The 17,128-nt window shown below is 38.0% G+C and overlaps 1 protein-coding gene across 9 annotated transcripts in view; it reads left to right on the top strand.

Moving 5' to 3' along the window:
- SECA2 (Preprotein translocase SecA family protein) overlaps positions 1-16,726 on the top strand; it is a 38,410-nt gene extending 21,684 nt beyond the window's left edge. For 3 of the 9 annotated variants that reach the window (XM_020668756.2, XM_088851484.1, XM_088851485.1), the window contains 9 exons: positions 2,657-2,774; positions 2,901-2,981; positions 6,622-6,701; positions 10,081-10,135; positions 10,224-10,293; positions 10,448-10,637; positions 10,716-10,839; positions 16,095-16,169; positions 16,262-16,726. In XM_020668756.2, coding sequence (XP_020524415.2) covers positions 2,657-2,774; positions 2,901-2,981; positions 6,622-6,701; positions 10,081-10,135; positions 10,224-10,293; positions 10,448-10,637; positions 10,716-10,839; positions 16,095-16,169; positions 16,262-16,423 — 955 coding nt within the window. In that variant the 3' untranslated portion in view covers positions 16,424-16,726. Of the gene's footprint in view, positions 1-2,656; positions 2,775-2,900; positions 2,982-6,621; positions 6,857-10,080; positions 10,136-10,223; positions 10,294-10,447; positions 10,638-10,715; positions 12,028-16,094; positions 16,170-16,261 lie in introns of all 9 variants that reach the window. The other 6 variants (XR_016044056.1, XR_016044052.1, XR_016044054.1 and 3 more) reach the window with 6 other exon arrangements.
- The last annotated feature ends 402 nt before the right edge of the window (positions 16,727-17,128 follow it).

Below are 17,128 nucleotides of genomic sequence, written 5' to 3'. Positions count from 1 at the left end.
TGCAAGAAAAAGAAAGTGATTAGGAAGATTTAACATACTTATTACTTGCCATGAACTTGGCTATGTTTCTGCCAGACCGAAGAATTATAGATTCAAGATGTTTATGAGAACTTTGGATGAAGAAATAGAATGGACTGAACATTAATTAGAAGCATCGTCATCGTGAATTGTAATCTTTCAATTAAAAGGTGTTATGTTGATTCGGATTTCCTACAAATATTTGTGGTTCATGCATTTCTTTACAACATAAAATGATTGTGGATCACAATCAAATAATAGTTGTGAACGTTTATGGCAGCAATGCAACTATCAAAACAAAAAGTTCACAGCAGCATTTCATGTGATATGTTCTGTAATCTTATTTGAAATTCTGAAAGTTCCACTTGTGTATTGGATTGATTGATGAAAAAGTTCCACTTGTATATTGGATTGACTGATACTTTTAATCTTTATTTTAGTGCCATCTTGAGATGGGTATGGGAGCAAAATATGCAGGTTTCCTTGAGGAGATCTCAGTCTAATTGCAGCATACTATTGTTAAAATATATTCAAGTATCCCAAATGATTTTGTCAAGTTACTTTGTAAATGAACCAATGTAACTGATCAATCAGAAGTATTCATTTCATGCTTGCTGTTTGATAATATTAGCTGCTAAAGTCTCCCCTTGCATGCAATGCTTTTGTTTTTAAAAGATTTAAGATTGTAGAGGGAGGGAAGGCATTTAAGTTGTCAATGAATAAAGAAGGCGTGTCCACCCTGTCACAAGCCTAAGAATTTGTTTCTGAATTAGTCTCATGACAAATGTGCTGAAACCTGGAACTACATCCTTGAGCAATCATCAAGGTCCTTAAACTTCTCAAAAACGTCTGCCAGCTGATAAGTACAATGGGATTCTCTTTCCATGCAACTAATGGTGTTGAGGGTGTCAACCTCCGTCGATGGACCTGGACATAACTATGGAAGATCCTCAATCCTATGAGAAGGGCCCCAGCCCTCTCTCTCCACCGAGTCAGGCATCCCTACTCAGATCTGAGTAGAATTTGAGCACCCTCCCTGTTTCATCTCTGAGAATGCTCCCCCCCTGAAAGGAATTTGGATTCCTTAAATAGCTCCAATTAAAATAGAAGTATCAAGATCAAGATGGTGGAGGATCCATACTATCCTAAGGCTGACTTGCCTCAGAAGTTCAGAGCTGGCCATTATAGCTTAATGGAATGGCACTGGTGAACCATTGGAATGTCTCTGAAATAGTCATGTACAGTGTCATTGAGATAACAGCTTGACATATATGTTCCTGTAACACAGATGCCCTGGACTGTTATCCTCCAAAAATCCTGTTGTTCCTCTCTAACCAAATTCTTCATAAGCCAATGGGCAAAACCACCATAAGATGCTGCTGCGACAGCATCCTATAGGAGAAGTCTAGCTGTGGAACAGCAAACATGATCAATCTAGGTACAATTTATTGCACCTCAAACAACTCCATGAAGGAACATCAATCACCCATATGAAGAAGCGAAATAGCGAATAATTATATAAATGTCGGCATCCTCCCGCATCTTTTGACAAGGACCACATGAAAGTTGGGGCATTGGAAGCCCCGATGCCGGAGATGATCTCCAGTTAGCACATTGTTGAGATTATTCATTCCCCTGAATGCCTGTAACTTCAGGGGCTTTGGAGAGGAACCATGCCTGCTCTGGAAGCAAAATAGTGAATAATTATATAAATGTTGTCAGCCTCCTGCTTCTCTTGACAAGGACCACATGAAAGTTGGGGCATTGGAAGCCTCGATGCCGGAGATGATCTCCAGTTAGCACAATGTTGAGATTATCCATTCCCCTGCATGCCTGTAACTTCAGGGGTTTTGGAGAGGAACCATGCCTGCTTGGCTGAATGCCGAGGCAGCATTATGCCCTCTAACACCCTAGTGATATGCTTAACTGAGCAGAGTTGCCACCATCCTGATGCTGGACTGTTTTAGCTCAAGACTCATGGAAATGCTGATAGAGTGAAAACATGCAATAAGATCATCATTAAGTTCCATTCTGCTTCTTAGATGAGAGAGGGATGTGCAATACGTTGTGGAGGCTTTGATTTGAAGGAAAGCAAACTCCCTCTTTGAAAGCAAAGGTGGCTAGTTTTTGCCTGGAGAGAACTATTTTGTCTATTCTAAACTTTTTTTAAAAAAATTTTCAATAGATAAAAGGAATTTTTGCCAAAAATTATTGGTTTCTTTTTTCACTGTTGTTATTTTAAGGTGAAGAGGGTATCTGAGGATGAAATGGCTAAAGGCCCTTGAAGTATGTATAAGACGAATGTTTTTATTTGATTTGGTATATTACAGGTTAAAGTGAAGATGCAGAGTGCTGGAGTGCACCTTATCTTGGTGTCATTCTAAACTATCTGAAATATCTATAGTATGTTTGAGCTATAACATGGAGATTTATGTTTGAGTACAAGTTTGTGAAGTAGCTTATACTTTCCATCATCAGTGGGTTTTGGACTGGTTAGACTGGAAAAATGGTTCTAATTTGGTGTAGTCTGGGTGTTTCTGATCTCTAGTGATGCCAATAAGCCTCAAGAGGCAATAATCTCCTCAAAATAGTATTTTTTTTTTTTTTTGTTGAGAGTGTTAACCTCTCCTCAAAATAGTTTGCAGGATGAGATGTTTCAAAAGTTCAACTTTGACACAGAATGGGCTGTGAAACTCATATCAAAGATAACTAATGAGGAGAATATTCCAATTGAAGGTGACACGATTGTGAAACAGGTGATGCTTTTGTATTATTCTGTCCTGGGGTTGCAGGGCTGTTCCCATCCATTCTGTTTTGTTATGCTCTTTCTTGATGATATCATATTGCCAGTCATCTCAACAGTTTCACCTTATAAATTTCAGCTGTTGGCCCTACAAATAAATGCAGAGAAGTACTTCTTTGGAATAAGAAAGAGTCTTGTTGAGTTTGATGAAGTTTTAGAGGTAAAAATTCGAACTTTCTAATATTTAGTATGCTTTCTTGTGTTGACTTATCTGTATATTCTTCAAAATGATTGTGCTTACATGTTTCTATTTTTTTTTTGAGAAAAGTTAACTTTTGTATTGCTATAAAGGGTTGTAGTATAAAGCTTTTTTGAGAAAAGTTACATTTTTCTATTTTTCTCTCCTCTGTTTTGGAGTATTTTGGTTTTGCCTATTGGCTTGAATCCTATTTGCTATGTACGCATCCATTATAGGGACATCTTTTGGAATGGATTTCTTCACTATGATTTGAATTCCGAGGCCTCTATCATTGTGTGTATCCTAAGTATATTTTAGCCTACATTTGGTGAGTTTAAAAATGCTGGTCAGGTGGAAATGGCATAATTGTCACCTGAGATTTGATTGTTGTGTTGCTCTTGCTTTTATAATCTTAGCAAGTGAGAAACCAAATGCACTTATGAAAGCCGGGGCTAGTAGAGTATAAATTCAAAAAAAAAAAAAAAGAATTTCTTCTTTACTTTAATCTTTATTAATGCCTGGAATTTCTATTTACAATGGCCATAATACAATGCAGAAATAACAACTACTACAATCTAGGATCTTTAAATCTTACTACCAAAAAAAAAAACTTTATTCTAAATCTGAATTCGAACTTACAACTTAGGAAATAAAACAAGGACATCAAATAAATAAAATTGAGTAGACTTACTACTCTTTGTGCCTAGGGTTACCCCTTTAGGACTTGGTACACCTCACACTCGATCACCTGACCGATGGCGCACGAACTTGGTCAAAATAATCTAAGATCCCATAAAAATCTCTCAAAATATTTTCACTAAGATATCTCAAAATTTCAACTCTCTAAAAATATTTTTCAGTAATTAAAATTGGCTCCCACAAAGATTCCCAAATTAATGGAAAACATAGGTGACCAACTATGTGGGGCTTGTGGCCCATGTGGTCCCGCATCCCACATCATGTGGGCCCCACAAGTGTGGGAGCTAGACTCTTAGCCCCCCACACGAGTCCCTCAACTTCTAAATATAATTTTGAAAACACCTCCCTTGTAGAATTTTTTTAGAAATAACCTGTAGGGGTTTCTATTAATTTAAAATAGATTTAGAAAATTCTAAAAAAGGCCCAAAAATCCTAGAAACATAAATACATATGAAAACAATATTTTTAGGGTTCTTAAAAAAATTAAAATACACTAAAATACCTCTAAAAGTGGATTAGTATCAATAAGTAAAAAATAAGTGACTGTTAGGGCACTTCACCCAAGCCAGGATTTATAAAATATACTTTCTTTCATTATAAATTTGAGTTAAAGAGATCATCCATTTTATTGTAATGAATTGCATTTTAAATATCATTTGACTATATAACGAATGTAATGGATAACAAACACTCAGACATGAGACAAGTTCTTAGTACTGATGTATTTTTAATAAAAATAATGAAAAACTATAATATAATACGACTAATTTTTTGAAAAACCTACAAAACTAGCTTTTTAAGGATTTTTAGTTATTTTTTGAATTTTTTTAAAGCTGGACCTTGTCGATCTGGTCAGTCCTTCAATTTGGATTGTCAGTCTACCAATTCGACCCCAGTTTTTGGGATGGACAATCCGGGTCACCGATCTGGTTTATATATATATATATATATATATATATATATATATATATATGGGAAAAGATGCTGTGCACACAGGTGCGTATTGCTACAGTGAACACCCACGGCCCAGATTAAATCTGAGCCGATCTGACGATCACGGATATCCGATACTGTTTGAATTTTAATTTTTTTTCTACAAATCCAAATCATTTGAAATTTTTGGCATGTGTTCTTAAAAAATAGGCGAATCTATTAGAAAAATCATTTTTTTTTACATAAAATAAATTGACCAAAATACTCTTGAAAAGTTTTGGGGCGTATTTTGGTCATTTGTTTTTTGCAAATTATTTTTTTATATTTTTATTAGGTGCGCCTTGATGAGAAGAACACACGTCTAACATTTCAAGTGATTTGGATTTATAGAAAAAAAATGAAAATTCAAACACTATCGGACATCCGTGAGCGTCTGATCGGCTACAGAATGGCCTAGATTCAATCTGGGCCATTCGCTTATGGGCATATGGGCATACAGCAGTGAGTCCCTATATGTATATATATATATTAATTTTCCTCTGTCTAGAAAGTTTTTGGTTATGCTCGATGGGTGTCTTTTGATGGGTGAGAAATCTACCTGTTATACACATGGGTGTCTTTAAATGTTCTCACTGTGTCTTTTTTCGTTTTTCTTTTATTTCTATGGTTGCAATTTTTATCGGGGAGAATTTATCTTTCGTAATGGTGCTTCTGAAAAATTAATGTTATTTAATTTAATTCTATGGGATTTTCATGAAACATAAATTTTGAATTTGAGGAATCTGATTTCCTTACTTCATGGATTTTCATAATTGTCTAACTAATGAGTAGAAAAAACTAAGGATTATAGTAGGAAATTTGTAATATAATTGGCCTTCTATAATTTGTATTTCAAGTAAATGGATTGGGAACGACAATTAATATTTTTCTCTATTTATATTAGCTCATAGCATTTGACATGCATTTGCAAACCACTCAAGTTTACAACAAGAATTGCATTTCGTCTATTTCTATTTTAAAAGGCATTTACTAAGTTTGACTATATGTTGACAACAATATCTTCTTAGTTACAAAAATCCATACTTAACCATATTAATATTTGCAAGGGGAAATCTATAAGCTCTTGACTATAGTGCCTTTTCCAAGGGGCAAGGGTTTTGGGCATAACCTAGGCCATTAACTGTCTAACCTTAGGTCAGTCAACCATCATACACTCCCACTGAAGTGCACAATTCACTATCATTTATTATATTTACATTCTCTCATGGCTTTTGAAGGCCACAAACCCTAACAATAGAAGAGAATTATTTCAAGAAATTCTATGGGAATTAAAAGTGTAATTCAATTAAATATAAAGAACTTTTGAGTCATTTAAGTTGCAATGTATTGGAAATACATTAACGTGAAAAGAAAACTTTCATTGTCATAAAAATGTACAAAAATACAATAAGACCTTTTCAAACTCTTAAAAGTCATTACGAAAGGAACACTGGGAAGTGTCAAATTTAAAATTAAAAATGTGGACTATGTTAAGAATCGATACCTAAATCTGGGAGTGTGTAGGGATATGTTTGATTTATTAAGTTTTGAACTAGTCGTTCCTTTGCTGTTTTTGGTTTCTGTGGGGTAGTTCAGCGGGCAAGGGGTCCTCCCCTAACCATGGTGGGAATGGAACTCAAGACATCATGTTATGGAGACTCTCCACCCTGACCACTTAGCCTTGAACCCACTCGTAAAATGGCCATCCTTTGCGGAATTTGTCAAATTTATTTTGTTTTAATTTTTCTTTCATCATGCCAATGCTTTAAAAAGCAGCTATGTACTTCAATAATGACACTATTCTGTCTTTTGAGCATTATACTTCAGGCTACTTGGGTAAAAAACTGAAGCTATGTACTTCAATAATACCACTATTCTGTCTTTTGAGCATTATACTTCAGGCTTGGGTAAAAAACTGAATTATCTGAACGTCGTTCCTCTTTACTTGTAGGTGCAACGCAAGCATATTTATGATCTTAGACAATCAATATTAATGGGTGATTCCGAGAAGTGTTGCGAACGAATATATCAGTGAGTCTCTTGATGGCCTACCAAATAAGCACCTATTTTCAGATATCGCACATGCATTTCTCTCATTTGGATACTTGTGTGGGCACAAGTTCCTTTGACTTGCCGTGAATACCCCTTTCCTTTGCCTTCTTGTCTCCTGTTCTCCTCCTGTACAGGTATTTTACTTGCTGTGTTAGGCTTGTTATCCCCTATTGCTCCATGCATACAATTAGTAAAGTCTTGTCTTGCAAATCCCAAAAGTAATTCGTAGACATTGTTACCAAAGTTGAGAAGACTATATCATATTTACAAAGTAGTAACTTGTAATATTTTAAGAACTGGGTTATATGTATTCCCACATCTCTGAAGTTTGTCAAACAAGAACTGTAACGATTACCCTTTGTGCACTGATTTATTGGTGGCAGGTTGCTCATTCTTCTTGTGATATTATTTGATCCTCTTATGATACTGTTCAATGCTGAAATAAGTGCATAGGATTCTTTGCTTTTGATAAATAGGAAATTAATGTTCTATGAAATTACCTATAGACGTACTAATATCCGGGGCTTAAAAAGTTGTAATGTGCTGTCTAGGTAGCTAGGACCTGTGGCACTCCTCTTGAATAAAGTGCTCTAGATATAGTGCGGGGGACGGGGGTTCGGTTTGAGGCCAAATCCAGTAAATTTTTATTTTTGTTTATTTTATTTTTCGTTTGTAAATCAAATATTGTGTGGAATGTGTTCGATGAACAGAAAAAAGATTAAATTTATTGAATTTATGGACTGTGGATTCGTCACCAACAAATTACAGTATTAGAAGATTGAAACTTGAATTTCAAACATTATAAATTCACCATACTTAACGGAGACTTGAAACAAACTGACAGTGATTTATACAGCATATGGACCATAGGCAAAGGGCCATATGGATTAAACAGACCATAGTAGTAAAAACAAGTCTCGTGAGGCCTGTGAACCCACTCCTAATTCATAAAACAGAAAATCAAGAAATCAAATTTCAAAATTCATGCTAAGTCTCATTGTTAAGGTCCATAGCCTCATCACGAGCATCACAACATTTCCATCATTGCGATCCCTACTTTGTGTGTGATGGCAAGCTGTCATCATTAGAGTTGTCCCTCTCCTCAAATTGTGCTTTCCCTCCTTGATGTCCTCTGGGTCAGAATCCTCTTCCTCTATTATCCTCATGCTCATTTATGAAGATCTAGTGGTCTGCACAAGGTTGGATGCAATTCCTTCACTACTGGTTTAGGTTTCCATTCCCACTGACGCATTCGAAAACTGCTAAATATTTCCAAAAACGGGTAGGGGCTTGTATTCCCCACTGATCTACCCAAAAAAAAGAAATTCCCTTCAGCCTTATGAACTTCGCCCCAATTCTTTCTCGTGGGAACACCTCATCCTCTCCTGCAGTTCACCAGCTACTCACGAAACTCACCCCATATCTCTCACTAAAAATGACAATGTTCCTCCAGCTTTTGACCATATTGAATATAAACTTGATTTGTTTAGTTTCTTTTGCTAGAATCCGTTTCTTTCATAGGGATGTGTTGGACATGCGTAAGGCACAAGTTCATGATTTAGATTAAATACTGCAAGTTAGGGGTGAAAGGAATACGAGGATTGAAAGGAATTAAAGAGTTAAGATATTACCCACCCAATTGGGCTAAAAAAGCTGTGCTCGCAACAAATTAATTACAGGTTGGGTTCAAAATGTGGATGGCCATCTTCTGTTAGTGCCTGGTTCTTTGCCCTTGTGTGCCCCATTATAGAGCTACATTGCATAGCAATAGCATTTCGTTTAGATAGATTCATATGGTATAATAGCTTTTACATTGTACACTAATAAGTCCTTATATTGACCGGTACTAACTATAACATAAGCATAAATATACATAAAGGATAAATCTTCCCATATGGTTTGACTTTGTCCATACTCCCCCCCACAAATTTGGTGCGTGAATGTCATGAATGCCCAACTTGCCAATAAATTATCTTAACCGTCCCCACGAAACTCCTTTGGTGAAAATGTGAGCAAGTTTTTCAGAGGTTTTCACATAAGGAGTGGAGATGACAGTCAACTTCAATGTTTCTAGTGTGCTCGTGGATTACTAGGTTGATTGCTATGTGGATGGCAGGCTGATGATAACAGTAGAGTTGCGTAGAACCCTGAAGAGGAAGACCCATATCTTTAAAAAGTCCTTTCAACCATACCTGCTCACATGAATTTGATGATAGTTGGTACTCTGCTTCTGCACTAGAACGAGTTGTAACATTTTGTTTTTTTCTACACCACGTCACAAGATTGCCTCCAATAAAAGTGCAATAGGCAATGGTGGATCACCTGTCCAGAGAGCATCCTGCCCAAATCACGTCAGTACACCCACACAGATAAATGTGAGTGGCGCATAAGCATCCGTTTCTCTGGAGATGATTTTAGGTAGTGTATGTGCGATTGACTACCTCAAGATGACCAGTTTGTGGAGCATGCATGTATAACATATTAACTCATTGAGCTAACTACGAATATGACCTCGGGGCACGTAATGGTCAAATAGATATGCTGATCCACTATGCTCTGGGAGTAGCCATTGTCCTCCAATGAAGTACCAGAATTGAGAACTGGTTTGAAATTTGGATCCACTGGAGATTCTATGCGACTAGTTGCCAACGTTATTTTCTCCCTCAGATATAGCAGAGTATCTAAGGTATATTTATGTAGGAATATAAAAATTCCTTTCTTCAACCGTGCAACCTTAACACCCAGAAAGTATTTTAACTCCTGTATCCTTAATATCTAACTGTTCGTGTAGATACGTCTTAAGTATTTATTTATTTAGTATCATACCCCTATGAAAATGACATCATCAACATATACTAATAGAATAGTAGTTCCTTGCCTCTGTTTCTTCATAAACATAAAATATAAGGAGCTACATGTATATCCATCATGGGTCATGGCTTGATTGCATATCTCAAACCATACTTGAGGAGGATGTTTTGGGCCATGGAGGGGCTTTCTTAAATTGACACGCAAGGCTTGGACATGCCTTGTGAGCAGGGACTACTGGCTGCTACATGTAGACGTCTTCCTCGATTTGTCCATGGAGGAAAGCTTTTTTAACATCCAGGAATTTGGATAATTCCCAATTCTTATTTGTACAACAGAAAGGACCCTGACAGTTCTTGCACAGCATGAGCAAATGTCTCATGGTAATCAACTCTATAATGCTGGGTAAAGACCCTTGTGCAGATGGCTGATCAATGGTTCCATCTAGGACATCCATATGTCATGACCATCTTCTACTGTCCTTGGTTATGATTTTTGGCATTGTTTATATGTTTTCCATAGGTAAGGTCCTAATGTATATTGCCTTCAGGTACATGCAAGCAGTGGTGGATGAAATAGTCCTTGGAAGCGTTAATCCACTTAAGGTAGTTGAAAACCTCTTCAATAATCATGGGTTTGTATTTGTTTCACCACTGTATATTGTGGTTATTTACCTTTCTTCTGGTTCTTTAGCCTCCAAGGGATTGGAATCTTGGGAAGATTATAGAAGAGTTTGTTGGGATTGCAAGGAAGATATTGGCCGGTAATTTTCCTTTTTCTTGGCCTCTTTTTTCTTTTTATTATTGATTTTATTTCTTTAATTTTGTGGGCAAGCAAGTGGTAAATTTTTCCAAAATTTTTGAAAATTTATCAACTACTTTCCCACTTCAGATCTCATGAATTCGAGATTTCTCCAGCTTCATTTGCAGGAGTTTCTAAAGAAACATTGCTGTCATCGCTGGAGCAAATAGATCAAATGAATATCACAGATATTGACTTATTTTGCCTTCCGAAGATGCCAGTACCTCCAAATTCATTTAGAGGGATCAATAAGAAGGCCTCTTCATTTAGACGTTGGCTTACCATCTGCTCTGATGAATTAACTATGTGAGAATATGACTCAGTTTTCCATTTGCTCAAGGGCAATTTTCATTGAGTTATTTCAAAAGGTTGTTTTATTTACAGGAATGGAAGGTATGGAGGAATTGTTAATATTCTTCGCAAGTACCTGGGGGACTTTTTAATTGCTTCTTATCTTGATGTTGTCCAAGATTCTGGTTATGATTATGCTTACATTCAGGAAGTCGAGGTAACATGTTCCAATGGATTGTTATTATGCAGCTTTTGCTTAGGAAATTTATACTGATCCAACTTCCTGAATTCATTGCATGTTTTCCTGGATGTTTTAAGGTTAAATTAATTTGCATCTTTTGTTGGTTCCATGTTTGTGGTACATATGTTGTGCCTTTTATTTTTTTTATTTGGATCTATTGGCTAAAAAGACCTGATTTTGTAATGTCCGTTTTGAAGTGTAGCAGTGTGTAAACAAAGAAGGATGAATCTACGGGCCTGTTTGGAAACGATTAATTCTATCTAGAGTGGACTAATTTGTCTAATCAATACTTTGTCAGCTGTTTGCTAGGGATGCTATATTCTGTCTACTGTTAGTCTATTACTGTGTTGCATGTCTCTCACCTTCAAAGCACCATTGCCCTCCATTCCAAACTCTCTATCACACACACACACTCACACACACACAAGCACACGCACTAAAACTTTTGTTCTTCTTCTTCATCTTCTCTGTGCATCAAATAATCCTTTTCCCCCTTGTTTCTCCCTCCAAACCCCACAACAGAACTCCGACTCATCCCTCAAAACTTCACTATTAAATGTTGCCATCTCCACCAAACTCCTCTTCAAATTGTTGACAGTCTGTGTCTACTTAATTATGGATACATACAAGAAACCCAACTAAATTTACCTCGCATTCAACAAGAAATTAGTCCAAACTGGTGTCGCTTGAGGATTTCAATGCCCTAGAAGCAGAGAATGGTGACCGCTGGTTCTTCAATCCCCATGGCAATGAAGATCGAGATGGTAATGAAGATTATGAGCAAGATGCTAAAGGATTATCTTCTGATTTTCCCATGACTGAGGAGGATAATAGGAAGATGCAGAATGTTGATGCTGTCCATGGTTTTGGATGAGAGAGATGAACTCCATGGTTGACTCCATTGTCCTAATTGGGCAGCACTTGTTATGGATTTCGGCTTCTTTGGAGAGAAGCTTTAGGTGCTGGTTTGGTTAGATTTGATGTGATTGTTTGGGCTTAGGTGCAAAGCTTGAGAAGAGCTGCAGAGCAAGAGGGGGGCCAAATGACCGAGGGGAAATGAGAGACAAGACTAAGATGACAGTGAAAGCTTTGGGTCTATTAGAAAAGAGATTCAATCATTACATTCAAATTTCAGGACTTGTGATCTTCAAATTTCAGATTACGGTAAGTGCACATTTAGTTGCCTTGTGACATTGTTTAGGAGAAATGAGTGTATATGCACCACCATCTCCCGGATGACATATTTTAAAACAAAACTGTTACCAGTGAAATATCAGTGTTGCCAATCAGATATTTTATGCCAATTAAAAAAAATCCGGACATAATGGTGTTTCCAACACATTTCTCAAAAGCTACTACTTTTATATCAAAATGGGTAGATATTGGTGTGGACAGTATTTGAAAACTTGTTCGAGTCAACATGGACTTGGGCAAGTTTTTCGGGCCTAGCTGCTTGCCTAGCCAGTAACAGGTACATGTATGTAACCTGTATAGCATGCAGGTGTGTCGCTACAGTACTTGCCGGAGTACTGTACTGTTGAATTTAAATGAATTGCCCCCCACTCCTTTTGGATTAGAGGCCCTTGGGTGTGCGATTTGAGCCAAATTTGTGTCTATCGTAAGATTTTCGTCTAATTTATCTATAGAAGCATTAGATTTGAGGAAAAAACCATCATATTAGACAAAGTTGAGAGAGAAATTTTTGGCCAAGTTTTTGACCGAATCTCAAAAAGTTCCATTTTCATCGAATGTATGGCGATCCTTGATGAAATTTGATCCTAAGCCCTCTCATCCAACCATAAGCTTGATTTTCATGAGAAACACAAAAAATTAGGATTTGTGAGATTTCAAATTTCAATTTATTATTCGTCTGGGCTTTCAAGAGCTCACATCTCCTAGAAAGGAACTCGAAACCCAAATTTAATTTTGGGGTTTCAATTGGGGTTGTGTAGGAAGCTTTGACAAGGATTTGAGGCTTCAATTCTGCCCAAGTGTGAAGATTAGGGGATCAGCCTCAGAATTTTGCGCTTGTTACATATTTTTTTAATTTAATTTCATAAAGGTGATTTATTTTGGACTGTATCAATTAGGAGGGATTTATAATTTATTTTATTTATACCATTATGTTTTTTATGATTTTCATTATTTTTCTACTTTTTCTGATTTCCTCATTTTTCATTTTTTTTTTTTTTTTGATTTTTCAATGCAGCAACATTTATTTTTTTCTCATTCTGTGCTTTATATATTTTTCATTTATATTTTCTTGTTGTTTTATTATATTTCTTTTTTCATAATTTCACAATTTTTAGTTTTTATTTTTAAAACTTTTGGCCTTTTTCCAGCTCGGGCAGGAGACGGGCATGTCAACTAGGACTCACTTGAGTTACTCCTCTCAGCAAGGGGCTGAGTACTTTGCAAGAGCCATGGAATTGAACACTAGGTGTGACAATATTTAAAAGTGTCTTTGTAACCAAGTTGGCCTGCCAGATGCGTGACAAGGCCATTTAGGGATGCAGATTACATAGTTGATACTTTAGTCATTATTTTTAGGTTTTGGGGTAATTTCTGAACAGTAAATAAAGGTTTATCCATTTTTCCTGCCCTGAGAGCAGGATATTGGTTATGAAATACATTAGGTGCCCCTCACAATTTAGGTTTTAATATTTGGGATTCTTGCTTTCTCATATCGTGTACTCTTTCTATAAATTTTTTTTCCATATTCTATGCCAACTCATACCCCATACCAATAAACATAATAAAAAATATTATACCTCACATTCTATAATGAGATTGTTATTTACTGTTGTTCGCATTATCAAATTCTGCTGCAACTCTTAGAGTATCTTGTGAAAACATGTCTGCTGCTTTTTAGAAACCATTTTTAAATGGAAAACATGATCTACTTACCTTGGTTTGCCTTTATGCCTTGGCAAACCCAAGAAATCCCTTTGGAGCCACGTGGTGGATAGGGCCGAAAAGATGCTGGCAGGGTGGAAAGGTAGATACCTTTCTCCTGCAGGGAGACTAACCTTAGTCAAAGCTGTCCTGGCAGGCTTGCCTACTTTCCAGATGTCTCTCTTTCACCTGCCGGCATCGGTGTGTGACCTGTTGGAAACGCTTATGAGGAATTTCCTTTAGTCGGGTGACAACCCTATAAAGAAGTTCCATCTCTTATCTTGGAGAACTGCATGCTTCCCCAAATCCCTAGGGGGCCTAGGGATACGAAGCCTTAAACTTCAAAACCTCGCCCTACTTTGCAAATGGTGGTGGAGGCTAGCCACTCAACCTGGGGGACTCTGGCATCAAATCATATCCTCCAAATACTGGTTAACCTCTTCTCCTTGGAGTATTCCATCTAGAACCCCCCAAGACTTATTGGGTTTCATGTGTTCTATCCTTCACTCCTTACCTCTCTTCAAATCTCTCATTAGGTTTCACCCTAAGAATGGAGATAAGGTGGTCTTCTGGTCTGATCTATGGGTAGGGGAAGCTCCTCTAGCATCTCGCTTCCCGTCTCTCTTCAGTCTGGCCAGGAACCCCTTGGATTCCGTCGAAGACCTCTTTCCGATTTTGGGCTTGTCTCAGTCTTGGAACCCGGACTTCCGAAGGCCACTGCGAAATGAGGAATTGGACTCCTTCCTTTCCTCTCCCCGCTGCTCTCAGCCTTCCCCGCCTCTTCCCCTGGTCGGGATCGTATCATCTGGACCCCTAACCATTCGGGTGCCTTCTCTGTTGACTCCCCTTTTAGAGCCCTAACCTGCACCCATATCCCTTCTGCTCCCTCTGTTCCTTCATGGTCCTTAGCTTGGAACTGCCCTGTTCCTCCAAGGATTCAATTCTTTGCTTGGCTTGTACTGTGGGGTAGAATTCTTACACCTGATCAACTCAAAATACGGGGAATCCAGCTACCCAACAGATGCGCCATGTGCTTTCATGAAGAAGAATCAGCAGACCATCTTTTGTTGCACTGTGGGGTGGCCTCTTACCTTTGGGGGGAAGTACTTTCTTTATTCTGATGGGTTTGGGTTACCCCACCGTCCATCCTCGATCTTCTCAAGATCTCGGGCTCTTTACCATGGCCAAAAGCTGGCCGACTTCTCTGGAAGATTGCAGTTGCGGCCACCATCTGGTCGATCTGGAAGGAACGCAATGCCAGGATCTTCCAAGGGAGCTACGCCTCGCCACACAAAACCATGGAATAAATTAAGGCCCTAGTAGCTTTCTGGGCTTCCAGAATCCCCCTTTTCAAGGGATTGGCAAGCCTGAATTTTCGACAGAATTGGGTTCCCATTCTGTCTGTGAGACGCCTGAGGATTTCTCGCTCCTCTCTCTGGAGACCCCCTGAGAGGGGGTTCATTAAACTCAATTTCGACGGCTCTTCCCTGGGCAACCTAGGTCCGGCCAGAATAGGGGGGATCTTTCGCTATCATGCGGGCGTCACCCTCCTAGCCTTCGCATCCTCCATTGGGACTTCAAATTCCACGGAGGCTGAGGCACGAGCTCTCCTTGAAGGTCTAAGACTATTCGATCCAGCATGGGGTCCCTCACTCATCATAGAAGGGGATTGCAAGAATGTTGTTTTATGGGCATCCAACTCGGCTCGCCCTCCTTGGCGATTTTGGCACATCTTTGACCAGATTTACATTCTCTGCAGGCATACACAGGTCTCTTGGAGACATATTTGGAAGGAGGCCAACTGAACAGCAGACGAGCTAGCTAAACAAGGAGCAACGATGGAATGACTAGGACCCTTATATTATTGCGCCTCATGTTCTCAATGGTCCTCTGTAGCACCGATTGGGTTCTTTTGGGGTTTTCCTGTCGGTTTTGTTTCTTTTCTTTGGTGTGGGTTTGTTTCAGCTGTTTCTTTTAATCGTCACCCACCTCGGTGACTTTTGTACACCCGATTGGGTTTTTGTTGTACACCCGTTTGGGTTTTCTTATGTATCTTCCTCTACCATCAATACAATGTCAACTTATATAAAAAAAAAACCATGTCAGCTCACACAACCATCTGTCCACCGTATCATCTGAAAGGGTACATCTTTTTTTTCTTCTAATATTACTTTCTTTACTTTGATGATTTGTGTTTCTTGAGGTCCGTTTAGTTATTTCTTGCTATTTAAATGACATGTCATTTTACAAGTTTGGTTTGCTAGTGCACGAGTATAGACAGACAGCGTTCTGCCTTATGCATGGCTGATGCTAATTCAGTAATGATTCGTATGCAGAGAGCGATCTTTGTGAAGACTCTTGATTGTTTCTGGAGGGATCACTTGATAAATATGAATCAACTCAGTTCGGCGGTAAAACATATATTGCTATCTCTAAATTCTTTTCTTAATATTCTACAATTTAAAAATGCAGAAAACTAATCCCATGCAAGTTGGTTTGACAGGTCAATGTGAGGAGTTTTGGGCATCGGAATCCACTTGAAGAATACAAGATTGATGGGTGCCGCTTCTTTATCTCAATGCTCAGCGCAACACGGCGGTTAACTGTGCAAGCGCTTACAAGATATTGGTCATCACCTATGGAATCTGAGGAACTGTTTTTTTAGTCGACGATTCACTTGCGTTTAGTGCCCTCTTCTTTATAGTGCAATTGGTCTTTGGGGCCTGGTATGCATTTCGTGAGAAGTATAAGGTTGGAAGCATCACGCCCTTGGCTTGTAACTTAATAGTGCTGTTGATATTTGTATAGCTGATTTTCCTTCTTCCATTATGCTGGTTTATATTGGCTTTGTTGATATTTATTTAGCTTTTTTCCTGGTTTCCATGTTGTATCAGGCAATTAAGCTTATCAGCCTAGGATTTGGAAAAATATGCATGTTATGTGAAGAAAAAAATCCATGTTATGTGAAGAGAAACGTGGTCAAGACTGGACCAATGTCATAAAAAAATTAACCCAAGGAAAAGTATCTCGTAAGGTTGCTTAATACGCAAAACTTCACCTGAAAATGCAGTTCTGGCGCCAACAAAATGGTAAGTTGATCATCTTCATTTGGATGACTAACGAATTATTGTTATTCTTTTTTAAAAAATGGATTCCGAGTCTTAGAAATGGTTAATCTTGCAACTTGTCTATTTCAAGTTTTTTATGAGTCCATTATATTTTGCGCCATTCGTGCAGCTTTGGATTTCACAATCAGGGTCGAGGATAGAATGCGGGCCTTCTAAAAGGTTTTTGGATTTTGGCCGGAAAATATGTTTTTCTAATGGGTTTGAGGTTTTGCATTAACACTTGCTCCTAACCGGTTTAGCCA

Source organism: Amborella trichopoda, chromosome 11 (genome assembly GCF_054954075.1).
Source record: "Amborella trichopoda isolate Santa Cruz 75 chromosome 11, AtrichopodaSantaCruz75HAP2 v2.0, whole genome shotgun sequence".
Classification (NCBI taxonomy): Eukaryota; Viridiplantae; Streptophyta; class Magnoliopsida; order Amborellales; family Amborellaceae; genus Amborella; species Amborella trichopoda.
The sequence above is the reverse complement of the archived record's forward strand: the minus strand, read 5'-3'. Positions and strand labels throughout refer to the sequence as shown.